This window comes from Calypte anna, chromosome 2, assembly GCF_003957555.1.
Source record: "Calypte anna isolate BGI_N300 chromosome 2, bCalAnn1_v1.p, whole genome shotgun sequence".
Lineage (NCBI taxonomy): Eukaryota > Metazoa > Chordata > Aves > Apodiformes > Trochilidae > Calypte > Calypte anna.
Genome location: NC_044245.1, coordinates 56,033,600 through 56,061,578, shown reverse-complemented (window position 1 = coordinate 56,061,578; position 27,979 = coordinate 56,033,600). Strand labels below are relative to the sequence as shown.

General features: G+C 41.8%; 2 protein-coding genes across 6 annotated transcripts in view; one reads left to right on the top strand and one right to left on the bottom strand.

Moving 5' to 3' along the window:
* The window catches only part of SH3BP5 (SH3 domain binding protein 5), a 47,908-nt gene extending 25,052 nt beyond the window's left edge, over window positions 1–22,856 (top strand). The window contains 10 exon segments of the mRNA XM_030445144.1: window positions 7,730–7,894; window positions 14,310–14,443; window positions 18,285–18,330; window positions 18,809–18,892; window positions 18,894–18,989; window positions 18,991–19,030; window positions 20,429–20,662; window positions 20,665–20,702; window positions 21,365–21,478; window positions 21,480–22,856. Of these exon segments, the coding sequence (XP_030301004.1) occupies window positions 7,730–7,894; window positions 14,310–14,443; window positions 18,285–18,330; window positions 18,809–18,892; window positions 18,894–18,989; window positions 18,991–19,030; window positions 20,429–20,662; window positions 20,665–20,702; window positions 21,365–21,478; window positions 21,480–21,557 (1,029 nt within the window). The 3' untranslated portion in view covers window positions 21,558–22,856.
* Window positions 22,857–24,429: 1,573 nt separating this feature from the next.
* The window catches only part of CAPN7 (calpain 7), a 34,657-nt gene continuing 31,107 nt past the window's right edge, over window positions 24,430–27,979 (bottom strand). For 4 of the 5 annotated variants that reach the window (XM_030444551.1, XM_030444549.1, XM_030444552.1 and 1 more), the window contains one exon: window positions 27,303–27,940. In XM_030444551.1, the coding sequence (XP_030300411.1) occupies window positions 27,796–27,940 (145 nt within the window). In that variant the 3' untranslated portion in view covers window positions 27,303–27,795. Of the gene's footprint in view, window positions 27,941–27,979 lie in introns of all 5 variants that reach the window. The other variant, XM_030444548.1, reaches the window with a different exon arrangement.

Genomic DNA, 27,979 nt, shown 5'->3' with positions numbered 1-27,979 from the left:
AAGAAATATTTTTTAAGATGTGTAACCTGAACTTCTAAGCTGCTGTCTGTGGCTGTTGCTTCATTTTGTATCATCCATTACTGCTGAGAGGTATTTGTTTAACTCTTGTCATCTCTGCAGCTCCCCTTCAAATTTTAACTGTCAGCTAAAGAGATTACTCTTTAGTCTCCTTTTTGCTAGCGTAAAAAAGCCCACATCCCTCAGCACTCCTTCTAAGAAATCATCATAGGCCTCTGGACACTGTTGTCTTGACATCTTTTGTCAAGGGCCTGTGTGCAGTATTCGGTATGCAACCTCACCAGCACTGACTGGGGAGGAATAATTTCTCTTGACTGGCCAGCCATGGTTCTCCTAATGCAGCCTAGGACATGGTTTGCCTTATTCACAACAAGAGTGCATCTTCTCAGCTTTTTCAGCCTGACACCTGTTGTGACTTTTGTGTCCTTTTTGGCAGCGATGGTCTTCCCATCTGTGCTGATCATGGATTCCTTTGGCCCAGACAAGTTTCACAAGGTCCATCTGGGTTCAGGTTCTGCAATTTGTCTTTTCAACCACCACCTCTAACTTAGTGTCATCTGCATATTTGCTGGAGGTGCAGCTGTGCCAATATCAAGATTGTTGGTAGAATGTTGAGCATTATGGGCCCTTGTGTTGACATTCAGGCTGCTCCTTGCATGCTGCACTGAAACAGGTTGAGGAAAACTGGAGTCAGAATAGCAGCACTTGGTGGCTACTTACTCTGAATGCTGCAGTGAGCAATTAACTGCCTTCACCTTTAAGGCTTCTGAATTATTGAACCCCATACAGTGATGGGCAAGACAGATATGCCATGGTCAAAGAGTGGTGATCCTGCTATCCTCATCCCTGCCAGAAGCTTGTGCAGGATGCTGTGGTGCAGTCACCATGATCAGAGAGATTCTTGAAGAGAGGAGATGCTACAGCAACTCTGGTGAGCATCTGATGGAAGAAAGTTCCTGTTTTAAAATATGTTCCCTCTTGTGCTTTGCACAGCAAATGAACCGTGGGATGTTGGTATACAAATGAGAGGGACCAGAATAGAAACGTCTGAAAATTCCTCCTTTCTGAAAAGTGTGATTGGAGCACAGTTAATCATTACCTATTTAATAGTAAGCAAGTACGTGCTTGCTAGCAGCAATTAAACTATTGTTTTAAAGATTAATAAGTGAGAGAGACATTGGTTTCAGAGTAACGAACAAGTCCTTCTAGAGCAAAGGCCTTGGGCCAGTATTTAATGTGCCCGTGCCTTGTTCTGAGCAGTAGCTGTGTTCCCCCCTCATGCTCCAGCTTACAGTGATTTTTTCAAACAGGGATTGTCTGTGCATTCTGTTTCTGCATTCTGTAATGCAGAGAAGCTGACATGAAATGGGTGTGAAGACCTTGGCAGTGTGGGTTGAGAGACTGACCTGGATAAATGAGAAGCCACTTTTGTAAATACAGGAAGATTCCGATTGAACACAAGAGGAAAAATTTTCCCTGTGAGGACACTCAGGCACTGCAACGGTCTCCCAGGGGAAGTGGTGGATTTCCCCCACTTTGGAAATTTTTAAGTCTCAGCTTGACAGGATGCTGAGACATCTCACATAAACAATAATATTAGAGTGGTTGGACTAGATGATCTGAGGTGCCTTCCAACCCTGACATTTTACAATTCTATGATTCTATGAAAGTAACTGATCTTTGCTGACTGCCTTTTCATCTGGGAAATTTGCTGGTCGTGTTGGTGATGCCCTTCCCATGAATTCCCCAGCACCTGTGGACTGGTCCTCTGGTAAGGAAGGCTGGCTAAGAGGAGAAATTCTGTAGCAGGCTTGGTCCCACAAAATGTACCCTCTGCATCTGTTTCTGGCAGCCTGGCTTGGCTGTTAGCTGTGTGCACATGTGTTTATGGGTCAGAGACTGGGCAGTGTAGACCAAAGTATATTAGATGTCAGCTAACCTCAGAGGAATGCTATAGCTGTGTTGTACCGTGCTTTGGTGTCAGTGATATTGTGCAGGCCCATATAACTAGGTAGGCAGAGCCAAAAATTGGAGATTAGTTGAAGTGAGGGAGAAGAGCTTGTGTCTTGGTTGATGTTAATGCAGAAGATTCAAGCTGTGTATTGTAGGGTGGGAAAAAATTATCTATTAGGTCAGCTGGGCACAGGCTTTGACTTCAAAGGGGGAGTTGGGCAATAAAAGCCAGGTGATCAAAAGAGAAAACTATATTTCATAATTAAAGACTACAGGGTTTTATGCTTTGAAAGTGGGTAAGCAGCTGTGTCTGTGCTGGCCTGAAAATCTCTGTATGCTGCTGACAATTCCAGAAGGATGAAAGTTCCTGGGTTTGCTTTCTTCTATAAGCTTGCCATGGGCTAGTGTTTTTGTTTTCATGACTATCCTTTGCTAACATAATCCAGCTGTTATGCCTGGTTCCCTTCTGTGCAAGGCCCTGTGTATCAGGAGGATTGCCCATGAGGGTGCACCTCTTATGACCCCAAAAGGGATTTGTCAGGACTGAGATCCTTTCAGCAATGCATTAGTAGGTTGCAGTTACAAACGCTGTTGGCACCCCTGTGATTTTTCATCATCATTTATTTTAAAAGTTGATGTATTTTATACCACAGGGCTCTGTTTGCTTTTGTGAGTGCTGCTGCTGTGTGTCACCTTGGAGTTTTTGGGAGCTAGCTGGCAAGTTCAGCGCTGTGTGTATGGAAGCCAGGAGGATTAGTGGTAGATGAGCTGGAGTGCATAGATCAGAGGATGGATAGTGGAAAAGGGAAAGCTCTGGGCTGTGAGGAGAGGTAAAGAGGGAGGGGACTGAGTGGCCAGAGCAGGGCTCTTGTATGGAAGAAAGATTTACTGTTGTGGGAGGCTTGTTTGTAGCAGGTCACCTGTAGGGTATTGAGGTGCAGAGGAGGGATGAATGCAGTGGCAGAAGGAGTTGGTGCTATGTGTGATGTGTGACAGAGACTGCTGAGACGGAGGCATTCTCCTTAGTTGAGATCTGTGTGGCTGCTAAACTGCATTTCTGAAGGGGTCCCACTTTGTATTTTATGCCAGGTCTGCATGGTGAAACATTCAGGTGAGTTTCCTGGCAGAAAGCACTGATGATCAGACACAACGAGCTCCATGTCACTGTGACATTGGGAGCTGGGGCACAGGTTCCCCAGTTCACAGAGAGTGAAGACTTTCTTATTTTCAGTAAGGAGCTTCACTGGCCTAGCTCCTTCTGACCTCTTTAAAGAGATGCTCACTTTTACATTGGATAGGCTCTGTCAAGCACCAGTGATACGGGTGACAGGCAGAAAATTGACAAGCTGCTTGTCTCCAGCCTCCCTCAGATGTTTTTTTTTTTGTCCTCACCACTGAGACATTTTCCCTTGTGCTACCCCAGAGCTAAACCTCTCTCAACTTGAACACCAGTTGTGCTTCAAAACAAAATAATCTAGTTTTCAGCCATTTATTTGAATTCTTGTCTTTTAAGAGAAACAGCCACTGTCTAAAACAATGTCTTTCACACATGATGTCAGGAGGCTGGATAGAGATGTGAGCTCCTGTTCGCTGCAGTTTGAAAAGCTGGTAAATAACATGGCTACTTTCTCTTCCATCAAACTGAGTGAACTGCAGGCTTGAGATTGTGAGCATGAGAGCAATCTCTTTGTGATGGTGCAGAACAACTTGTATGTGCTGGAGGGAGTTTTAAATGAAGGCTAATTATTGAGTAAGTTATACTAAATAAAGAATGTTTGAGTATCCTTTTCGCATTGGCAAAACCACAGACCTGTTCTCTAATGACTAATGTATCATTCTTTAGCATCTGGGGTTTTTCTTTCTAAGGCTTTCAGTAAGTTGCTTAAAATAAAAGACTGTAGACTGGCTTCAGACAACTGTTGAAGCTAAATAGCTATTTGGACTAACTCTTTTGCATAAACCAAAAAGTATTTCATGTTCCAAAGCAGTGTTTCCAAGTAGCCAATGCAAAGTAGTATTCAACAAATACATCTGGGAGAAAATATTGAAGTATGGTTTTGTTTCAGTTTTCCAATTTGTCCACACAGTTACAGGCCATGGAGCTGAACATGGCCAGAGTAAAGGGCCTGCCTGTTTACAGCTTCAGTTCTCAATGACCTACAAGTCCAGGTGCAAGTTTAGGTCAAGTGGAATTGTAAATTTACCTCCTGGCTTTCTTATCATGAAGAACATGTTCCTGCTGTGCAGCCAGCTGTACTTAAGAGACTTCATCAGAAGAGCTACTTGTACAGCAAGCTACTGGTAAATGCTGTTTTGCAAGGGGATTTAGTAACTCAGTTCCTAATGCTCTGCAGGCTTTTTTGCTGTCTTAGATGTGTTGATCCCTGACCCAGGTACCTGTGCCAACAGAAACTTTCAAGTGCTGATGCAGTTACGGTGAGAATACTTCTCCTGTGCTCACATTGCCCCTGGGATCTGGTTTTGCTGGAGTTTCAAAAGCAGTTACTCATTGGTGTGGTTCTGCCTGTGCTAGGAATGGGTCTCCAGTCTGTGTTCCTGGGTTTGTTAGTTGGTTCTTGCATGGGCAGGCCTGCTCCTGCAGCAGGGCAGCCGTGGAGCTGAAGCCTTTACAGGGGCTGGGCTTTCTTCTTATTGCCTGGAAGTTACTGGGAAACCTGGCTCCCTCTCCGTGGGTCTTCTGTGAAAATCAGTGCTGCTCTTCCTCACTATCCTCAGCATGGGTCTGCAGTACTTGCTGCAGGCTCTTATTGAAGTCTTGCATTTTATTTCACTTTTAAAGATCTCATCTAAAACACTTTTTACGGAAACTTTGGCTTATATTTATGTGTCATTCCTTTACAAGCATAGATCAAACTGACTGGAAGGAATAAAAAGTTGTAGAAATTTGGAGAATTCAGCAGAGGATATTTTGAGGACTAAGATTCAGGCTTCTTCCTGTGTCCTTTGTTGGAAGCTTAGGTTGAGCCTTATTTAAAGATCATCAGATGGCTTTCCTGTGCTTGGTGGGTACTGTACTTTTGGTTAGGAAGTGGCTAGAATAAAATACACTTTGGTCAGGCTTATTCTGAATTTGTAAGATGTGTTAATAGATTTGAAACAGGTGACAGGGGTGGTGAGGAGATGTAATGTGGCACTTTTTTTTTTTTTTTTTTCAGACTTTCTAAGAGACTGTATTAACAATGCATTTACACCAGGATGCTGTTCACCCACTAATATTGGCTTTGTGGTGCTTTGGGATTTGCAGTCCTGTAAAGTAAAGTTACAACTTCACTTCAATGCCCTGACTCTTCACAAAGGCTCTCTGCAGGGATGGGGTGGTGTAAGCTGCCTCAAAGCAGCAAACTGAATTTCTCTCCTGTGAACACCAGCAGCCACTTCAGAAGGAAGCGCATCACAGACCTTGTTTGGAAGGAAATTACTATGTTGATTGTGATGATTTTGATTTCCCTCCCCAGTTAAAAGCTGAAGGACCTCTGACACATTACTTTTATTTTTCCATGGTTACTTTGGGGTGAAAAACCTTTCTGTGTGATAGGGGGAAGGAAGTTAGAAGAGTTTGCTGCTATCTCAGGACATTGTGAGGGAAACCTAAGTGTGCTTTATTTCCCTTTGAGACTTGTGTTTAAATTACTTGTCTGTCTCCCCTGCCACAGGGAGAGAGGGAAGAGTTGTTTCCATTGCCTTTACAAATAAATGTGGAGTCTTGAGTGTGAAGACATTTGATGCAGCTGGTGTTAAGGAGGTGTAGCCAGTTTCTTGCTGGAGAAATGCAGTTTTATTTATTTCCTGGATTTTTATCTGGGTTTTTTAGCCACTTTTCAAATGACCACCATTTCTTCTCACTAAAATCTCCTCCTTTATTCATAACACTTGATCTTTCCCCTTTTCAGCCTCAGACTCCTATGTATATCATGGCATGCACGGTTTTATTCATTATTTTGTTCTGTCAGTCATGTCTGGTCAAAGACATTTGTTTCCCATAGGTATAAAGTGGGTAATTCCAGTTTATTTTTTAAAATCGTTGAAGTGTAAATGAAAACTGTCTTCACAGTGCTGAATGTTCAGTTAACTAAATGTGAAGCTTCCACTTGAAGGGTGGTGTTTCAGTGCAAAACAGTTCAAAAATACTATTTAAATAGAAATTTATGTAATATACAATGAAACAAAAGTTTGGGTAAAGAGTAAGTAAGTTGGGTAAAAGTTTGGATACTTTTGAGTTTAAACAGGGTATTTGTGTGTCAACTTTAAAAGAGCTCTAGAGCAATGAAGTGCTGATATGTTTAGGGGGCAGCAAATAAACACAAAAGCTTCAGAAAGAAAAAAATTCTGATGAAGGAAAACAATGTGAAACCTGCATGTTTGAAAGCCTGAATGTTAAAATTGCTAGTCATTCAGTGATAAGTATAAAAGGAGAGGACATCTTGTATTAAAAAAAAACAGACCAAAAAAACCTAAACTCAACAATCAAAACACAGTCAACACTGATAATTTGTTTATGGATATTCTTTCTTGGCTGTAGAGTCACTTATTTTGAACATTTAAGACTTGTTACTTGTACTAAAGTGCAGAGGGCTGAACACTTTGATGACTTCCATCACCACGGTTCTACTGAAGCCTGCAGTATGAATGCCATTATTTTCTGCTTTACTGGCTGCTCAAGTGTCAATAGGCAAGGGCTTGCTGATGCATTAGGGACCCTGAAGGGCTGACACTCAGCTGTGGTAAACAGAGGTGGCTCCAGCCTGTGAGATGGGATGTGAACATTTTACTTGAGGACTGTTCAGAGTGGGATTTGAATCTTGCAAGTGCCATTTTAAAGCTTTCAGGGGAGATGAAGGTGGTCTGTAAAAGCAGTGTCTCAAAGAATTTTTTTTCTTGAATACAGACTAAAAGAGATCCCAGGTCATTGATTAGATGGCTTCTAAGCTGTGCTTGCTTCACTGGGGGTGTTGTATGTTGTTTTGGAGGAGTCTTGGGGCTCACAGCAAGAATCATGTATTTCACCAGAAGTCTCGGCTCTCTCCTTCTTCCACACAGGCACTTGAAATTGTTTTCTTCAAGCTCAAAGTTTGTGTTACTTTGCTGAAAAGAAGCAGCAGTTTCCAAAGGACATAGAAGAGCCTTTATCTTTGTTTTACATGCATTGCAAATTGCCTTGGTTACCTCCATGTCTGAGTTCTGGAGACTTGCTGCACTAGTTGTGTCCCAACGATAGGAAAGTAAAGAACACCCGAAGAATTAACAGCCACCTTCTCAGAAAAGTTGCTTATACTTTACAGTAATGGCATAGTTCCAAAGCATTTCCTCAATGTGTTTAAATGGTGCATCAGATTAAAATCTACCCTGACTAAACACAGGGAGTGCCATTCTCAGTGTGTTTTTGACCAGCTCCAAGTTTGCTATTGCATATTCTTTTGTTTTGTTTCTCAGTGATTAGACCTACATCATAAGCTATTTATCTCTTGTCAAGGTGACTTACCTGCAAGCTATCAGCTGTGCATTTTTTTTGACTGTGACCACCATGAGACAGTTCTTTCCAAGTTACCTGTTGGGTGGGAACTACCATCTTAGCAATACTTACTCCAGTGAGGAAGTATTTTCCCTTCCAGTAAAAGATTGAGAAGCAGTAATGCTGGTGTGGTGTTTTTAAAGTCCCAGGATAAGTGTGGTAGATGATCTAAAAGTTGACTGTGAGGGTTCCTTTGTCTCTGATCACAGCTTCTTTTTTTTTTTTCAGGCACAGCTGGAAGCTCAGAGGGCAACTCAGGATTTTCAGAGGGCCACTGAAGTGCTGCGTGCTGCAAAAGAGACCATTTCACTTGCTGAGCAGAGGCTACTGGAAGATGACCAACGCCAGTTTGACTCTGCCTGGCAGGAGATGCTCAACCATGCTACACAGAGGGTAACACAAACTTAACCCATATATAGCTGTCTTTTTGATATATATTGTGTGTATAAGGCTTAAGTTTCTGAAAGACCTAATTTTTGCACTGATCCAGATAGATGACGTGTAGGAAATGAAGCTATAGAAAATTGTGAAGCATAAAGTTAAAATGATCTGGGCCTTGGGCTGCTACTAGGACAGCTATAGTTCTCTGTCTGGCTGTGCTAGTAGCTAGTAGAGTAGGTTTCTAAAGAAAAAAAGAAAACAAAACAACACGTTTGTATAATAAGGATAAACAATGTCTTGAAGCATATCTGCATTTGGAGTTCTGCTGGAATAATTGCACAAGGATGGCTATTCCTGAATACACGTGTGATGGAAACTCTTACTCTGGAAAAGCAGGGACATGTTCCAATTTCACTAGAAGCTGTTTTCAATATAGAGTAAGTTGTACAAGGCATTTCTATGTTCAAACATACGTTTTTGAAGAGAATGCTCAAAAAATGTGTTGCATTTTAAGCTTGCACAGTGCTCTATCCTCAATTAACTTTCAAATTTAGACAAGGTTTTACCTCCTTTATAAAACCATTATAAATCTACAGAAGAAATGCACCATCTAGCAGCGAAGACAGTATTCATTTTAGCAACTATCAAGTAGAATTTTCCTATCATTTACCATGTCTCTCTTTTTTTCCTGTAAAAAAAGAAAGAAAGAAAAAAAAAAGGTTTTGGAAGGTTTTTCTTAACATAAAAGAACCAAAATTGGAAGTTAAAAACCTTCGTTCTGTCGGAGTTCCCTTAATATGCCAGTGAAGCTGAATTTGCTCTCCCAGATATGATAGCTTGCCATACAATGTTCTTATTGTCTTGCAGTCCTCAATGCAGTAGCTCTGTTCTGTTGCAGAAGCTTCTCAGTTCCAAGAAAGCCTCTATTTCAGCATGACTTGTAAAAGCCAGCTGCCTGATGAAGAAACAGGGAACAAAAAGGATGTTGACTGTGTGTTCAGGAGAGATAGAAAAACTGGTGTGTATGTATTAAAAAGCAGAAGACAAACTCCAGGGCATTGTTTTGTGCTACTGTCTCTGTTACCATCAGGTAAAATGAGGCAGATCTGGAAACCTCTGTGTTTCTTTTGAAGGAAGCCCCGCTTTAGCAGTGCCTGTGTGCCAGGACACCAGAAGCTGTCATTTTCCCTAGCTGTTATCCCTGTTCAATATGAGCAAAGCCCAGGAATGCATACACAATTTTTGATTCTCAGAATAGGTAAATGAGAAAACTGGAAGCATCTGAGGAGTTGCTTAGAGCTTCTTACTGCTGAACTTGTGAGATCCGGTGGAGAGTGACAGCAACTCTGTATTAGCCAAATGACAATTTGTGATGGAGTGGGTGAGGAAAGCAATGATAGTAACTTTGAGTGTTCAAATGGATTCCTCTTTTCCTTGGATATTTCAAGGAAATCCCCGTGTCCTTCTACAGCCCTTACTCTTTCCCTGAAAGTCTTAGAGGAATAGACCTGGGATGGGAAAACCTAGTGAGCAGGAGGTAGCTACTGACAATGCTTGGTGGATTCATCCTGGTCATGTTGATAGGGATCATGCTGGGTGCCTGCCTTCAAAAATGCAGCTAATACCTGTAAATATTTGTGCTTGGGCTGTGTGTTGACCACAGTGAAGCACAGGGCTTTAATGCAATCCTGCAAGTCCGGCAGCTCCTTTACCTGCTTCACCTCTTAACTTGATGTGTATTTTGGTGGTTTGGTTTGGTTTGGGTTTTTTTTTCCCCTCTATGTCTGTTTCTTTGCAGAGCTGAGATAAGTGTAATGATGCTTAGGCTGTGATTTAGTTCATCAGTTTCAGGTGTCTGGAACATTACTTTGTTCATCCCAGTCACTTGCCTAAACTTCCCCTATAGTCAAGGGAGGTCCAATAAATAAGTTTTTGGTGTCTGGAGAACAATCCATGTGACCAGAGAGAAGGCAAGTTCATGGTGGGAGGAATTGTCTGATGGTTATAAAGGAAATGTAGTCACCTACCTTGCAAGTATAGACAGGTTTGATGAGCCCTTAAGCTGCCTGGAGGAGAAAAGTATCCCTCACTGTTAGCCACTGACTTACCATTTTTTTCGTAAGAACAGTTTGCTTGTAAAATTTGGAGAAAATGTTTTTAGGAAGTGAAAGTGTGTATCTGCTAGTACCTTGAATTATAATACTGCAGAATATTTGGGTGCAGAGAACAGGGCTGTAAATGGGCCAAAGGGTAGAGAATTTTGGAGGGGTAAAGGAAAGATGTGGACTTTTATACTCCTGTTGAAAAGCATTCACAAATGACTGATGTGCTACCTCAAGTTTGAAATAAACTGGAACAGAAAGGTAGATCCTTCATGAATTTCAAGAGAAATTGCTAATGTCTAATTGCCAGTGCAGTCTGCAGTCCTAAAAAGTTCTGCTTTTGCACTCTTTCCTGAGGATATGCTCAGTTTATAAGTTCTGGTGGGGAGAAGAAATGTTTTGGCTCTTGATCATGAGACATTTTTAAAAAGGAAGGGATGAGGGGAGAGTGAAGAGGGAGGAGGCATGCTCCCTCTTTGTTTAATTTGGCTTGTGAGGCTCCCTTTGATATTACAGCATGAAGTACCATCTGTCAGTGTGAAATGTGGTGGTGCTTTTGTGTTGTAGAGAGAGAGAGATAGACTTCCTGCAGATAGAAAAACTTGGAGAAGAAGGGGGAGAAAGAAAAAGTCTGTGAAAGAAACAACAAAAATATCTACATCCTTTCCTGTCCTAATTGCTCTGTCACTTCACCTGGAAATGAAGAAGTTAAATGCAATCCTACGTTGATTCTGTCCTCCTGGTTTATTTAATCTTGCATTCTCTCTTACCTCTTGTTTCTAATTCCTTCCTCTACAAGAGCCATAATTTTAAATGTTTTTGAGGAAGAAACAATTGTCCAGAGTACTTATCTGGCTTAGGTGGTCAGCTTTGCTTAATTTCATTGGTATATTTTCTTTACATCTGTAGTTACTGAGATTTTGTTTGGACTTCATGCAGATCTCTTTTGGTGGAACAAAGTTACTTGTGCAGACTTACTTATTAAAATATATATTCTACATCAGAGTTGGAAATAGAAGGTAGGGAAGAATGGATTGATACCTGTTTGGATGGATTGGTTTTTTTGTTTGTTTGTTTTTGATTTTCAATAGTTGTATTCTGTAGACTGTGCTGCCTGGGAGAATGAGTTCTGCCTGGAAAAAGTGATCAAGTAATTAAGGACAGATGTGGGATACAGAAATGTCCAGTGAACATGTGGGCATCCTAGAAGCTTACCCACTCTGGATGTATTTTGTGTAGAAATTACATCCCCTGCTTGTCCCCAGGGGTGTAGATGACATGTACAATGTAAAGGGGAGGGAGGTGTCTTGAGCAGTCTTAAATTGAAGAGGTGTCATCCTGAACTTTATCTTTGCCTTTTTCTAAGTGTTGCTGTTGCATCTGTGATGGCCTACGATCATCAACAAGGCAAGGCTTATTGCTGGGAGCACAGATGACTTGTATTAGGCAAAACAGCTTATTTGGCAAATGTAACCAAAAGCCTGTTTGAGTCCATACAAGACTGCTTTTTCTTTGACCATGTTACTAAGCTCTAATAAAAAGTGCTAACTTTTCCACACAAGATTTGTCTGACATTTACTGAGGCCTTTTTAAGAGATGTGGGATGTTTTTTCCCTAGCTGGTATTCCATTGGACCTCCCAGATGCAGAGGTTTCTGTCTACCTGCCCTGATGGACAGACAGCTTCTCTCTTTAAAGGCTGTTTGGCTTTCTTGGAGTGGATAATCTTTTTACTACTTCTTCTGAATGAAACACTTAAATGCATCTTGGCAGCTCATGGATCTCCTCCGAGATATTTCATAATCTTTCCAGTGTTGTTCTTAGCATAGGACATGTACTTGAGACACTGTCCTTGGGAAAGGGGACAGGATGGTCTTTGCCCTCTCTGCAAACTTATGTGGGGATTGTGAGCATGATAAGAGAATTCCCATAGGAAACAAGGGAGTGGGGAGAGATGGTTTTCCTTACATCACTGATTTCTCAAAAGGATGAAGTATAGAAACTTTTTTCTTTTTTTTTCTGGAAAGGGTAGTGAATGTGGGTATATGTATGGCTGGCAGCAAATTCCATATTTTGTCAGATAGTTTGGGTGTTTACTATGCCATTATCAAATCCTAATTCTGCAGGGCTCAGCATTTCTGTTGTGTTTGTTATGAAAGTTGTGAAAATTCAAACACCGTACTGTACACCTAACCTGTTTTACAAACCTGGTGCTGGTAGTACTTACTGTGTGGTTGATCCCAGATATCAAAGTCAGTGCTAATTTTGCCCCGAGAATGGATATTAAGGATTGACATTTAATTGAGCATTGGCAAATTGCAGATACTCTATACTTCCAGCATTTTTAAATTGCCATTTTCTTGCCACACTGCAAAGAAGGCAAACCAGCTTCTGTGCAGTCTTTGGAGACTGCATTTTCATTTGTGACACTGCCATGCTAAAACCAGCCTTGGTCTGATATAACTTCACTAGGGAAAATCATTGCATCAACCTTTCTTTCAACAGTTGCTCAAGATAAGGAGCTGCAGCTTGTTTTTAGAATGCAGGAGAGAGAGCTTGCTGTGAGTTGGATAGAATTTGGATAGAATTTTTTTTTTACCTTTTTCAAAAAGTGGATGCTTATTTGTATATAAAACAGTTGAGTGGTGGAGTTGAACATATTATTAATGTCTGATCAAAAGAACCTTTGAAAACCTTTCGTTCTCACAGTTCTGTAGCAACTTCATTGTGTGATAATAAGTGATACATGCAGATGGGCAAAACGTGCCTCCAGTTGTAGCTGGAAGAGCTTCCAGTTGATGGTGACCCCAGTTCAGCTTTGGTGTGTAGCAGTTTCATGCTTTCATTTAGGCATCACAAAGGACAAACGTGCCAGTTTTTCCTGAGTGGAGTAGAACTCCAAGTGAAAATTGACTATGTACTTTTCTCTGTTAGTTTAGTCTGGAGTACTGTGACATTTTCAAGAAATTAGAGCTTTGTTGGTGAGGTTATTTAAAATCAAGATATTCTCCATCTGAATCTGGGGGCTCAGATGCATGTTCTGGTAGTGGGAAGCCACTTGGAGTGAATTCCCTGAAGCTCTGGAGTAGCTGGTTTCACAGCTGAGATATTTGGGAAATCACTACTGGGGAAAATCAAGTCCTGCCATTTTTTTGTATGGATAACCTTCGTAGCTACAGGAGAGTAAGAAAACTGCACACTTTCTCCTCATTTCCAGGCCAATGGAGAGGTCTCACACTTTTCTTCCTTTAAATAAATCTATTACCTTCCTATCTGAATCTTTGACTGCTAATGCATTAAAAAAAAACCCCATAACCAACCATATTTTCTGACTTACACCTCTGACATCTCCAATTTGCAAAATGAATGTTCCCTGGACAGATTTACAAGCAAAATGTGAGTATGGGATGTCAGCAAAGCAGTTAATGGAGGAACATTTACTTTCCCTGTTGCTTTTGTAGAGTCCTAAGAGCTACCTAACCACAAGGCATTGAGTGTTTGTTTATAAAGCTTTGAAGAAATAATATCTTGAAGAATTTGCCACCTTGTGTGCAGGGGAGGAGCCTGGCTAGTTGGGGAAGGCCTAGGATGGCCTGGAGGGCAACTGATGTGCTGGGCCTGGGACTACTACAGACAGATTTTGATCTGCCTGCCTGGGTAGCAGGCTGGTCAAAGGCTTGGGGCATCAGCTCAGGGCCCCAACCTCAGTGCATTTTCAGTGTTGAGACAGTGATTTCAGGCTGATCAGCTGTTTTAAGAGCACCATTGGACACTTGTTTTCTTTGGGTGGCTGGTGGTTCAGGCTGAGCTGCATTTCAGTCCTCCCACTGCTGTGGTTGGTTTTAGACCTTTCCAGAGCGGTGGGAGTGCAGCTGGGCTCTGAGCAGCTTGTTGGCTCCATGCTGGGGAAAGCAGGCTCACCTGAGAGAAGCAGGAGGGAACAGGGAAAAAAAGAGAGGTTTTAATGTAACTGAGTGACTTCTGTTAGTGCTGCTCTGCTCCTGAATATTGTCTAAACTGAGGCAGAAATGTGGTTGATCCCAAAAACTTGAGGCTTTTTGAACTTCTTGTGAGAGAAGTTGTGTGTGAAGCTGCAGCACCTCTGTCATAATTAACACAAGTGTTTGCAAATCTGACAACATTGCTGCTCCAGGACTTTCAAATAAGTTAATTGAAAAGTAATTAATTCTATACTTTTCTATACAATTCTTTCTGTCACTTTCCTGACATAAGATGATTGGAGAGTTTATGAAGTTGCTATTAATTAAAATGATAAGAAATGGGACGTTGTGTCTTGCCACTCAACCTGTATTTTCCCTCTTGAAGGTCATGGAGGCGGAACACACCAAAACAAGAAGTGAGTTGGTTCACAAGGAGACTGCAGCCAAATACAATGCTGCCATGGGAAGGATGAAACAGCTGGAGAAGAAGCTGAAAGAGCCATCAATAAATCAAAGTAGGTTTTATATTTGGAGATGAGTTTTAGTGGTGAAGTCTGTTTGTATGAGAAACCAAGTCTGTGGGTTTTTCAAACTTGACAACATGTGTTGCCCTTTGTAGCTCTCCCCTTGGGCTCCTGTCTGCTTGTAGCAGCCTCACAGCAAATTGGTACTGGAATATTTGTCTTTTCATTCATTGTCCTTTTAGGTGTCTTTTAAAGCACCTGCCTTGACCGACTGGCAAGCTAAATGGATGGAATAAGAAACATTCTCCTGGCATATTCCTAGTCTTGTTTTAGTGCACTGGACTCTTTGGTGGTGTGTGACTTGAGAAACAGGCTCTTGAGATTCACTCAGGTTCTGCCTACAGAGCTGCAGATCTCTGTGCATGGATGCTTTGCAGCTTTGGATTGTTTGCAGTTTTGTTGTTATTTTTAGTTAGGAGAGCAACAAAGCAAGTGATGGAAGCCTGAAAGGTGTGAGACTGTATCAGGGTAGGATGCTGTACATCAGACTTGCTTACTTCCTAATGCTGCCATAGCCAAAGCTGTGCAAGAGCTGCTGTTGGGGAAGGAAACACTTCAGAGAGCATAGCTAAGCAGCAACTGTCATTAATAAGCACGTCTTGTATTTGATATGCAGTTTTTTCTCTGCTGCAGAGAAATGCAACTGCTTTTTGCTCAGGACCTGTTTAAAAGTTTGGCCCTGTTTGCAGCCAATCTTAATCCTCTTTATGCTTCACAGTTGTTTTCTTTTTATTTTCCAGACTGTAGCTTGTCTAAGCAATCTGCTTGCTGTTTTTTAGCTAAAAATGACTTTTTGGTGAAATTGGTCAACTAAAAAACCTGTTTTGATTGGTGTTTGGTTCAATTCAAGAGGGGATTAGCACTTCTCAAGGAAGACTCAAGTATGTTTGCTAAAACAGTGTAGCAGCGTGGCTTCATAGAATGAGCTGCATGCTGTTTGTCTAGCACTGCACAGGGACTGTGAAAAAAATCATCAGATCACTAAACGGCAGATTCCTTCAGAAAAGAGCAATATCTGAGAACTGGTTTGGGTGCTTAGGAGTTTGCTTCCTCACAATTAGATTTAAAATGAAGACCCTGGTGTGGGGGTCAGTGGGGGTAGGACCCTGTTTCAGTAGGGTCCTGTGGATGGTGCTGTTATGCACCCCACCTGCCTCTCGTGTGACTTCTGGTCTAAGCCTTCATTTCCTTGCTTGAAATCACCCTCCTGGGGGGCTTGTCTTGCATCACTCTCCTCAGGACAAGATGGTTTTCACTTGTGTGTGAAAGGATCCCAACATTTGCCTTTTTTGTCTCACAGCAGGGCTAACTGCAGCATAAGCCCACCTGGATGGAGTGTTTTGGAGATCCTTTAAAATGGACTGTACAGAAATGCTGATTCTAGCCTCGTACTATTAAAGTGGAAGATGCCTGATGGCACAAACAGGCTTAGATTGATGTATTTTAAGTCATACATCATAGGGATGTTAGAAAGGTCAGTTGTCTCTCAGCACTGCAATTTTCCTGTAAAGGAAAACTGAAACAGCGATGAAAGCATCAGTGCTCTTAAGTGGCTACATAAAACTGGGAAATGAATTTGTGGATGCGTGTTGTTATAGGGTGTAACTGGCTGCTAGCTGCTTCTCAGGAAGGACTTAACTCCAGCAAACTGCCTTGCCTTTCTCCCTGGGCAGTGCAGGAGGCTTGACTATAACACTTTTCAGACCCATGTTGTCCATCCTTTCTGTATATAAACTCATGGGTAGACATGCTGAATGGGTTACTCTTCCATGCCAAAAAATGATGCTCCTCGTTTTAGTCTGGATTAAGATGCTTCAAGCATTACTATTTGAAAGCAAGACTGGGACAGCCTGGAGGAAAGTCATTTAGATGATTTGCTGAAAGTTGATGAGGGATGATTATTGGATTGTTTTGGTTTGGTTTTGCTTTTAATTTTGTTTCTGGCTGCTTACTTGCTGCTAAGCAATGAATGTACATATGTCTGCATTTCTTAGCAGTCACCAGATCTTCTGGCTCAGTGCCTCTGATCTGCAGAATAACGAAATTGCCTGTGTTAGCTGATTTTTGGAAGTAATTTTGTGTTCTGGTAACTTGGGCAAAGTGCCTTTCACTCTGCCTGTTGTCTTCTTAAAAAGCACTTTGCTTGAACATGCAGTACCATGGATTTAGATGAGGTAGGTAACCGGTTGCATCAGTGAAGGATTCACCAGCCCTGCTGTGTTATGGAGCAGTTTCAATAGTTACAGGGCTGTAGATGTAAGAGAATAAAGTTACCCAAGGAGCTTTGAGTCCTTACCCTACCATTGCATTGCTTTCTGCCCAGCTGTGTTCAGCAAAGAGTGAGGAGGAGTGCTTTTGTTTGAGCTCTTACACATCAGGTTGTTGGTATTCTTTCCCTGGCTTAGGTGGCATCTTTCTTGTCTGTTACCTATAAATATGTCTGCTCATAAATATATATACAAAGGCACACCTTGCTTGTTTGCTGATAGGAAGGGGACTTTTCCCCCAGGCTTGTGGAAACTGTTGGTGAGGCTAGGACTCACACCTGGTTGTTCTCTCCCAGCTGGCACCAGGGTAAGGAAGGGAGAGAATGGGGGCATTAGATGTGAGTGAGTTTACTGTTTTCCCCGCAACACCAATTTTGGCACTGTCTCTGACCTCCCCTTGCTTTGGGTATGGCTGTAGGAGTCCTTTAACTGCTGGATCTGGACTCCCAGCGGTGATGCTTTACCATGCTGGCAGGTCCATCCAGTGAGGGATGGGCAGAGGTCAGTTTCACTGCATCAGTGTCATGGAAACATCACAGACTTGGCTGTGTGGCTCCTGGTGATGGTAGCGGGCTTGATTAAAACCACAAAAGCTGTAAAGGAACTGGAGTCTGGAGAAAATGAGACCCAAGTTATTTTGTGTGTGTGAATGCAACCCTCCAAAGCCTGTAGAATCACAAGCCACAGTTTGTGATCAAACTGGAGCACAATATAAAATGTAGCTGCAGTAGAACTTAAATCTCAGAAGAGGCTTGCTCTCAGGATAGAAATATGACAAGAGTCAGTAACATTCTATTTTGTATAAAACCATATCTGATTGTTTATTCTCTTGCATATTTTCCCAGAGAGATTCTGAGAGGTCAGGAGGGTAGTGAGCCCTGTGAAAAAAATCAGGATTTTTTTTTCTCCAGTCTTAGTGTAGATGATCTTGGCGCTTGGGCCTCGAAACTCTGAAGCTGTAATGTGGTTTCTAGGCTTTGTTACTACCACCTTTGTGCCCCTGTCCTCCTGCAACTTTGTAAGTAAGTTTTGTTTCTGCTGTGGAAAACTGATGAAGTGTGACACTGTCCTCTATGTCCAAGAGCGAGCTGGTAGGGGAGCACCCTGCCTTGTGTGTGGGTGCTCTGAGTTCCCTTTGTCCCCTCCCCTTCACTGAAGAACTGCCCCTCTACCCTCACACCTGAACGTGGGAAAGTCTGAGGTTCCACCTTCTGTGGGCAATTTGCGTGTGCTGTGGTAAAAAATTAGCTGGATACAGACAAGCCAATGCCTGAGGCTGGACATTGTACTGCAGAATGTAGGCCTGGAGAAATTTTGCTGTCAACTCCGAAAACTGGGATTTTGCAATTTTTATTCAGGTCACAAGACCATGAGAAATGGGTATTTTTTAAGGGGAAAAGAGACATTGAGAAATGCGTGTAGATGTTCCATCATCTAGATAAGTAGTCTCTTGGGATTCCAGTGAAAACACAAAGTTGCTGTGGTAATGCTACAGAGAGAGCAACTCCCACTCCAGTACTCTGCATTCAGTGCCAGTGATAGTAACAACTGTTCTTTGTTTTTCAACAGACCTTATTTTGAACTCAAGGCAAAGTACTACGTCAACTAGAGGTAAGTATGTAATACAGAATCATCTGAAACTCTTTACTGCTTACAGTAAATACTGCAATTACATCTAAAGTGCTCCAACAACTGTTTTGCTTTTCTGTACAAAGCCAATTCAATTCAAAACCTCTTGCGCAATTTGCTAAGCACAGTTTAAAGATAAAAAGACTAAGAGAGTCTTTGTTCCTTTGTGTGAAATAAGTGTTCAAACCCTGGCCTGCCTACTGCCGAAACTGAACAAGCATGATCTGACCATCTTCTTGTAGTTTGAAGAACTACAAGAAGAAGGGATTTTTTTTATTTGGTTTGGTTTGGTTCTCCACCCACCCCTTTGCTTTATGCATTGGAAGTGTTTCACTATGCTTGGGGTACATTCTTCTGTTCACTGGTCGGGTGAATTAACATAACAAGTTGCCTGCTTGTAGTACTCAAACATCACCCAACTGCGTGTTGTTTGTGATGAATCTAGTCCCTGTCTTCCTGGTCAGCAACTGAAGAAAACAGTGGATGACCTGCAGGGAAAGCTGGGCCTGGCAAAAGGAGAGTATAAGACTGCCTTGAAAAACCTGGAAGATGATCTCTGATGAGATTCATGAGAGGAGGCGGTCCATTGCCATGGGGCCCCGAGGATGTGGCGTAGGTGCTGAAGGCAGCAATACCTCTGTGGAAGGATCTGTCAGCAAGCAAACTAGAGTCAGACACCATCTCCAGTGAGTACAGAGATCTCCTGTGCCTGGGGAATATCCCACAGGCATATCAGAAATGCTGGATGAAGGTTGCTTTGCATGTTCTGCTGCTTGAAATCTGCAGGCTTAGGTGGCATCTTTCTTGTCTTGTGGGACTGTGGCCTAACTTGTTATGGTCCCTGTTACTACAGGAGTTGATTGTATTCTTCAACAGCCAGTTTTTGAGGGAAGGGATGTGAACTGCCGTGCATTGACTTAGCATCACTGGTTGGGGGGTTTTTGTACAGTGCTGTATGAGTGAACCAAAATTAATGCACTTCAAAGCATGCTTTTAGTTTTTAAACTAGGGATGCTGCTTGTCAGTGTCTTGCCTGGGGTGGTCACAGGCTGCTGGAGATTCCTTCAGCCAGGTGCTGGGATGGCAGTGCTGTTTGGAACTTCTCCTTTGAGCCATTTTGTTACCACTGTTGCTTTGCTCCTGCTGCTCTTTCAAGGTGGTTTTGGGTCTCTCTGACAACAGCAGGAAATGGGAAGAAGGCAGAATTGAAGATAACCCTCAGGTTTCTGTAAATGTCTCACTGTTCATGGGACTTCTTCAGACCAGTGTGACTCCAGCACACACTTCTGTTGAGCAGAGGCTGATGCTCTTAAAAGAACCCCTTCTGATCCCAGTGGGACTTCTTGTGTGCACAGCTCTCATTCATGGTTTCCCATCTTAACAATGAGCCAAGACTGAAGAAAACAAATTTTAGCAAAATCTACACCCCTGTGTTGCACAAAATGGAATTTTCTTTAATGGATTCCTTCTGTTGCTAAAAAAGAGCCTGCTGCTTAAGCTAGCCAGACAGTTTGGAGCTGGCTTGCTTTAATTAGAATTCAGATCTAAGCAAACATGAGCAGGGAAAATGTTGAATATGGGTGGGGCTTTTTATAATTTGGTGTTACTTGGTGATCCTCATCCAAAAAGAGTTCTTCAGCACTCATCCTGGATTTTAACTGCGAAAGTGGGAAGGTGGAAGCAATCTGCCCCAGGAGTTTGTGCTTATATCAAGATTGTGCTGGCTGAGGTGGGCACAGGGTACTAGGTCCTGGCCTAAGTTACATACAGGGGACCACAAGTGAATAAGGCAGATAGGCAGGGGGCAGCAGGGACAGTAAAAATCCAAGAGCATTTTGTCACGAGGAGAAAGATGAAGTGTAGAGCTTGTCCTGCGTGGCATGATGTGCTGTTTCTCAAAGCAGAATCACCTTCATCATCCATGTATGAAAAGCCAGGTGAAGGCTTTTTGAGAAGAGACAGCCCGTGGGTTAGCAGTGCACGCGTGTATGGAAGGTGCAAACCTGGGAACCAAGCATTGCTTAGGAAGATGCAGGAGGGGGGGGTATGTTTGCTAACTGGAATATATTCTTTGAACATTGCAGTGGCTTCAGAAGTGTTTGAGGATGACAATGGCAGCAGCTTTGTATCGGAAGAAGATTCAGAAACTCAGTCAGTGTTGAGTTTCAGCTCTGGCCCTACAAGCCCTTGTGAGGTGCCCGCTCAGCTCCCTCCCATGACTCGACCTGGAAGGCTGGATCTGCCCAGCCCTGTATCCCTCTCTGAGTTTGGGATGATCTTTCCTGTCCTTGGCCCCCGAAGTGAATGCAGCGGAGCATCCCCCCCGAGTGTGAAGCTGAAAGAGGTATGCACAGCTGGGTACACCCCGGGACACTCTTCTTCAGTTTTTTGAAGGGAGTGGGAAAACCTTCTCAGCTCCCCATGGCATATCACCAGCAAGCTGAGCTCTGACCCACTGGCCACTTCCTTAGGAAAGGCAGTTCTTGAAGGCCCTGCATCCCACAGTTAATGAGGACATCTAAAATGATTTAATTATTCTTCTCCTGGCTGGGAATTTCCCTTTCTCTGTCTCAGTGGAGGGATTTGAGGTTTCTCATGAAATAAGCAATTGGTGGGTTTCCTAAATTACTGCCCTGCTTGCTGAAAATTTCGCTTGCCAGGAAGAAAAAAAAAGAGGGGGAAAAAAAAAGTGCCAAAGGGAAGCTCTTGCAGGCTCTGCCAGCCCTTGCTGACAAATGCAGACCAGAGGATTACCAACGCTCTTGTGTACTCCAACCTTACTGTTGGAGTACAGCCTTTACTGTTTACACTGTAATTTAATAATGCAGTGCACAAGATGAGAGGGGCTTGAAGGCCACCTTCTGTTTCCTTAAAGCATCTCCCTCCTACTCCTTGTGGTTTTGTTTTGCATGCTTTGGGAAAGGAAGCTGCAGTGGCACCTGCTTGAAGCTTTAGCTGCGGAGTGAAATCCGGATTTAACATCTGGTTTAATCCTTTCCTTGCAGGGGATAGGGCAGAAGGGGGCTGAGAACAAGACGAGCAACACAGTGAACAAGAACAGGAGCAGCATCAGGAGCAGCTCCACTGAGGGGTTGGCTTTGGAGAGCCGAATGAAGCAGCTCTCCCTTCAGTGCCATGAAAATCAAAGAGGGAAATATGTGCAGGCAGAAAAGCTGCCAGATCGGCCTGAGTTCTTCTTGTGCCCCACCCTGAGTAATGGGAGTATAAATATTTATACATGAACTTCTAGTATTTGAAGAACATTGTGCCAATAATATATGCCAAATCTTAAAGTGTTTACTCTTAAGAATTTAAAACTGCACTAAGAAGTCTAATTGATGCGGAGGGCTGAAGTTTTTATTCAGTAAATCCTTTGTAGGCCAGATTATCAAATGTTTAAGTTGTGCTCGTATTTCAGACTTTGTAAATTGTTTTGTAGCAGCCTGGCTGAGAGCAATAACTAGTAATGTTCCTGTGTAAATTTATGACAGCAGGGGGTCTGAAATTGAAGCCAGACATTTGGCAGAGAACAGTTTGGCTTCAGTTTGTAGAATGAGATGCTCTTTAGATACAGTGGATCTCTTGAGTATAAGTGGCATATCCTTTAAACATCTGTATTTGTCTGTATTATGCTGAAACTGTAGAAATACTTTGTATACAGGGTAAGCTGTTGCATGTGTGGGGTCTAAAAGCCTTCACTCTTCCCTTGATGCTCACAGAAAGAATTAAGGTGAGCCACACCTACGAAAACCGGTGTTAAAAGAGACAGGCAGAAAGGGGATGGTAATGCCTCAGTGGTAGATGAAGGCCCTTTTTTAGCCACCGTCCCTTGTCTGGCTTGGAATCTGAGGGCAATTCCAATGACCAGAAAGAGTTGATTGGGCCCGTTGCCCTTCCTCTACCCTGAAAAGTGAAGTATTATTTTCAGCACCCTTAAGTGTTTTGGGTTTGTTTTCTTGCTTTGGCTTTTTGGGGTTTTTTGTTTGTTTTTTTCCTCAGAAAGTGAGAGTCATAGATGTATTCAGGACAGTTATGATAAGGAATTTGTCCTTGAAATGTGCATGAAAAAAGGAATTGCCAGTGTAGATTGAAAGATGTGTTCTTAAGATTCTCTATAGGTTGTACTGTGTAGGGGTTTATAACTGTTAAAGGGACTTGGGATTATCATATGCCCTGGAGAAAGCATTCAATAAAACTTAGAAAGGGCACGGGCATGTTTTGCCAGGAGTTGTTAGGCAGTAGTAGTGTCTGGTAATTATGCTAATAAGGTGGTAGTAAAAATCCTAGGACTTTTCAGTTTTTGGATGACTAAGCATTTCTGAGAACATCATTTATCTAAGACATCAGTTTATACTGTTAATTTGATGGGCATTTTAGTATTGCCCCCGAAGTATTTTCTATTCTATGTTTTTGCAGTCCTGTTGTATTTCATCCCTTCCTCAGCTTGTGTATCTATTCTCAAAGTTAATGTAAAGTTCTTCACACTACAGTAAACATTTTTTGCTTTCCACATTTTGAGCCTGTGCAAGCTAAGTTCCTCTCAAGTATTAAGAACCAAATCTTTTCCCCCTGCAAGTTTACCCACCTCCACATTGCACCCCCTGTGTCATTATGGTATTAGAATCCTTTACAGGACAGGGACAGCTGCTGCCTCCTTCCAGCTTGCTAAATGGATTTACTTTTTATTCTGCACTGCACAAGACCAGAGCTTTAGTGAAGTTTTCCAAAAATCCCGTAGTAGGCAGAAAAGAGGAAGCTATTCTACTACCTACCACTTCTGTACTTAATCCTGCTGAAATTTGTTGCAAGGCCATGCAGAACTGGATGGAAAGAAATCTGTCTTCGTAAAAATTAAGATTCAACACATTCTAGCTGTTAAGCTGGAGTAGCTTTAAAAATATTTATATACTTACATCTTCTGAGGACTTGAAGGCTCAGCTTTGCCATTGTTAAGCATTTATTGGGCTGGGACATGCTAAGAAAGAAGTCTGTGGTTCTAACTTGCTCTGTGACCAATTATGTGGGGAAAGCTGGAATTAACAGTATGAAACAGGAATTGAAAAGCAGTAGAGAGATGCTACATGGTATTAAATGTTTTTACTTCCACTTTTGTGGCTAAACTATTGTCTGTGCTGCATACAGATAGAAAAATTAGTAGAGGTATTTGTGGCTGAATGTCTTACTTTGCAGACTTGGTCCATCAACCCCTATTACCCTTTCCTGAGTTGTCTGGGTATCTGAGGGGTTGGTTGGCTTCTGCTTGTTTATCACACATTTCTTACTATCAAACTGCCTCTCATCTTGCCAGTTCTGATTGGAAACCTCAACATGCCACTTTTGGGCAAAAAATCAATATCATGTTCAGCAAGATGCACAAATAGTTGGGCGCTGCCTTGCACAGGTCCTGAGCAGATTCAGCTCCTAGGAGGGTAAAACCATTGATCAGGATGTATGAAAGGGTATAGAACCCACCCTATTCATACTTTTACACTAAGCTTCCACAAGGATCTTCCTGCAGCCTTCCTCCTTTGGCAACCTCCTGGACTTGGCAGGTCATTCACCTTTAAAATATGCAAGCAAACAGGCAGAACTGCATGTCTAATAAATTAATGGAAAACTAATTTTATTTTCAACTTCATAAAAGCAGTAATTATAAATATGACAAATGAACATACATCACTATGGAATACAGGCAAATGAACAAGCTTTCTCCAGTTGGAGCTCTTTCTGCATTCTGAAGTATAACATGATGGTAGCTGCCTTCATGGGTATAAAAATAAGCCTCTGGTGTATCAAAGCATACATGATCACTTCAGCTGCCCTGAAGTGAGAATGTATAAAGCAAGTGTTAACCTAGTAATTCTACTTCTCTTTGGTATTATCACACAATTTAAATGTCCTTTTTGACTATAGCAATGAAAACCTCTATTGTATTTACACAAAGTTAATTCTAAATCGCTGGCTGTTCAAACACACCACATAGATTGTGTGGTCAAGTACATAATTAGTGTACAAAATAGTTACATGGAACTTGCATCAAGAAGGTAGGACTGAATCTCATATTCTTGGGGCAGGTGGGGTAAAAGCTGCTGATGCCACTCAGGTAAGTACTGCTGCTCACTTGAGTCTTTGAGAACTGATGGATCAGATTAACCAAGGCCTAACCTGTGTCTTGAACAAAACAAAATGAAGAATGTATGTGTCTGCAGGGGTCTCTCACCATCAGCTACAACCAGGAGCATTGTGGAGTCTTGAATGGAGCTTAAGGCAGGATAAAAAAAAAAAAAACAAAACACAGAAAGGGCTTTGCATTGCATAAGTAAGGAAAATATCAAAAGTCCTGAAGAGGCTATCTCCAGTTATCCCTCTGCACCACTGATAAAGAGTTAAAAATAATTTCTTTATAGTAGTCTTCCCTTAGTGAGTCAAAGAAAGAAAGTGCAAATCTTCTTAAAGCCCCTTACAGCAACTGGCTCCCATTTTGTCAGCTATGCCCCTTGTCCTGTAGCTTGGGCAGTAGCTCAGACCTGTATGATATGTGACAAACAAGTTAGGAGGACAGGGTGCCTGGTGGTATCTTTAATTGAGGCTTTGAATTTTAATGTTTGCAAGCTTGAATTGTGTGTTTACAGGCAGAGAAGACTTAAGGGTCTGTCTGACTGGAAGTGAAGTAGCAATGAATGACATACCTTTGTTACAATCTGAGCTATCATGCAGCTATATCAATTTTTTTTGCACACACAGGTCTCCAATAAAAGTCTTGCTGTGTAACATTTCCATACTTACATCAGCAGCTAATATTCTGTCATATGGATCAAAAATGCTAAATGGTGCAGGAGGGGGGAAAAAGCTTAACCTATATATTGCGCTGCAGCTGTGTTATAATCCAGAAATCAGTTAATTCTCCAATAATTTTTCAGATTTGTGGAAAAAAATATAGATTTATTTAATAGAAAATACCACAGCAAATCTTAAGTGCTTATATAATTTTTTTAAAAGAAAAATGAACAAGCCTATGTAGGTGCAGTGTGTGAATAGGACTTGCCTCATGCTAAGATCCCATGCAGTTACAGCCCAATCCACTGACTGTACTGCATGTATTGGTGTATCCTGGTGGGGACAGGGTCCCTTGTCCTTAATGCCTTTGTCTGGCATTAACAAAGTGAGCACATTCCCTGCCTTTAGTTTAGCACAGTATGGAAGCTGAGCCTTGTGTTTGTTTCCTCCAGCATAAACTTTGGCACTAGCTTGTATTCAGAGGGGGGGTAAGGGAGAAAAAAAAATGCCCCTTCCTGCAGAGCAGACACCAACTACAGAGGAAGAACAACATATTTTACTGTAGGCAAGTCTACCAGCTTGATCTCAGACAGCTAAGGATGTGCAAGAACTTAGGATGAAAGCTGGCAGCTTTGGCATCTGCCTCCTGTAGTCTCAAAAAACACTTGGTTGAGACTTCCTAACTAACTTCACAGGGGATAAAAATATATGCAGAACTCCCTTGTCATCCTGGTTTACCCTAAGCTAAAACCACTGTATGAAAAATGCAAGTTGAAAGAAATCGTATCTTGGCAGCGATCAAGCAGTCCTTGGTGCATATTCCCAAAAGCCAAGGATAACCACAAAGAACCTAATCTGTCTTCGCTCAGCTTGTTCCCCATGCTCATCTTGTTCCTCATCCTCAGCTTGTTCGCTCACGCTGTTCCCTGTGTTGATGTGTTACAATTAATCATCAAAACTTCCCTGCAAAACCAGGTCACACATAGATCAACTTGTCAGAAATTTCCTAGCCCAGATGTGGTCTTTGAGATAGCTGCAGTCAGAGAGGTGGGTGTTGTCGATGCCATTTTAAAGCCTGACATTTGTTAAGCGGCTATCTGGTAATGAAATGAAACAAAAGGTATCTGGCACTTTCTGGAGAAAGCTAATAACAAACTTCTGCAGGAAAAGATTTATCAGTATTTCTGATGCTCCCATAGCATGTGTGCTCAGTCTCCCACTGACCAAATGGCACACCTGTGCTCTAAAATAAGGTTTCAATGCTACTTTTCTACTTGGAAAACAGCCAGACCAACCTGAATGGCAAAGGCCTTCCTACAGCTGTTTTCAGAAACACCCTCTCCCCAGCTGTCAAATATAGTGGAATTTAAAGTCTATCCCGTATAAAAGGACAAAAACAAATCCAATTTTTAGGATCAGTGAGGTGGTTAGTATTTAAATTACAACTTGGCTATCTTTAATTCTCTTCAGACACAATGTAAATATAAGTCGTCTAGAAGAAGAGCACAGTAGTAGGCTTCTAAAAATTCTTGTTTGGCACTAATCCCCTTCCACTATTTTCTGAAGAACTCTGACCCTATGCATATTGATCCCACTGGCCAAGTGCTTAATTCATTCAATAGTTTCAACACCAAAGAAGGTAAAGAAGAAAAAGGTATATTTTAAGAAATGGCTTGCATAATGGGATCAGCTGTGGATTATTTGGGGGAGAGGTTTAAAATGATCCTTCCCCTACAAGCTGAATCCTTATAAAAAAGTTAAGGATAACCTATTTCTTTGCTTGGATGCAGATGCTGGGCAGTTCCCAACCTCCTCACACTAGGAAATGAGATGGGCTTCAGTAGGTACAGTGAATCTTTCAGTGCAGCTTTAGATGAAAACCTTCCAGAGCTGCTAAACAAAGGGTGTGCTGCACTGCCTGTACCTTGCTGCTGCTTCACCTCCTGAATTTACTGCTGGTCTGGATCAAGCTAGGTCTTACAGCTGGTAGGAAGAAAGCCATAGAGTACCATGTGCTGTAATATTATGTATAAAGTAATACAGATATCAATGAAATAACAGTATTGCTTTGCTTTCAGAAATAGCTAAAGCAGGAATTTTCTTTTTCCTTTATTCCTATATACATATTCTAGATAAGCCAAGCACATTAGTCTGGAATACTACACCTGCTCACTAGTAGTAAATTTACATTTAGATTTGATAACTAGTTCAATGCTGACAACATTCAAGATAGCAGCACAAATATGTAGTAAAAGCTATTTGGTCCTGAGACTGAATAAGCAGAATAACACAAGAATATTTTTTCTTTCATGTTTACTTTTAAGAATAAAAATCTTAAACCTATGTACCTTGTATTTTGTGAGAAGAGGATTTCAGAATTTTTCTCTTAGCTTACTAGAATTTCATCTGAACTGTGGAAAGACTGCAATAAATTGAGTTCTCTTATTATTTAAATATAAGCATTTTAGCCCATTCACAAGCCTGTTGAACAATGCTCACTCCAATCACATAGCAGCAAAATCTAAAACTGGCCAGCTGGTGATTTCCTGCTTTTGACTATAACTTCAACTGGTTTTCTTCTACACATATGTGTAGTAAGAGTTATTCATCTGATCTCAGACTGTGGGATAGATCAAAACCACCTCTTTAAGCAGCAATGCACACATCTGTCTCCTCACTGCAGCTGTGACACCTTCAAAGTAGTAACACTGTTAAAATCTAAGAAAAAAGGACCCTCTTGATGAGGCAGGAATGTGGTGGGGATGATGTTGTAAACTCCTGCAAATATGTTCTCCACTTCCAAGTAGCAAAATCCACACCTATGATACAAGAAATCACCTGTTAGAAGAAAGATCTGA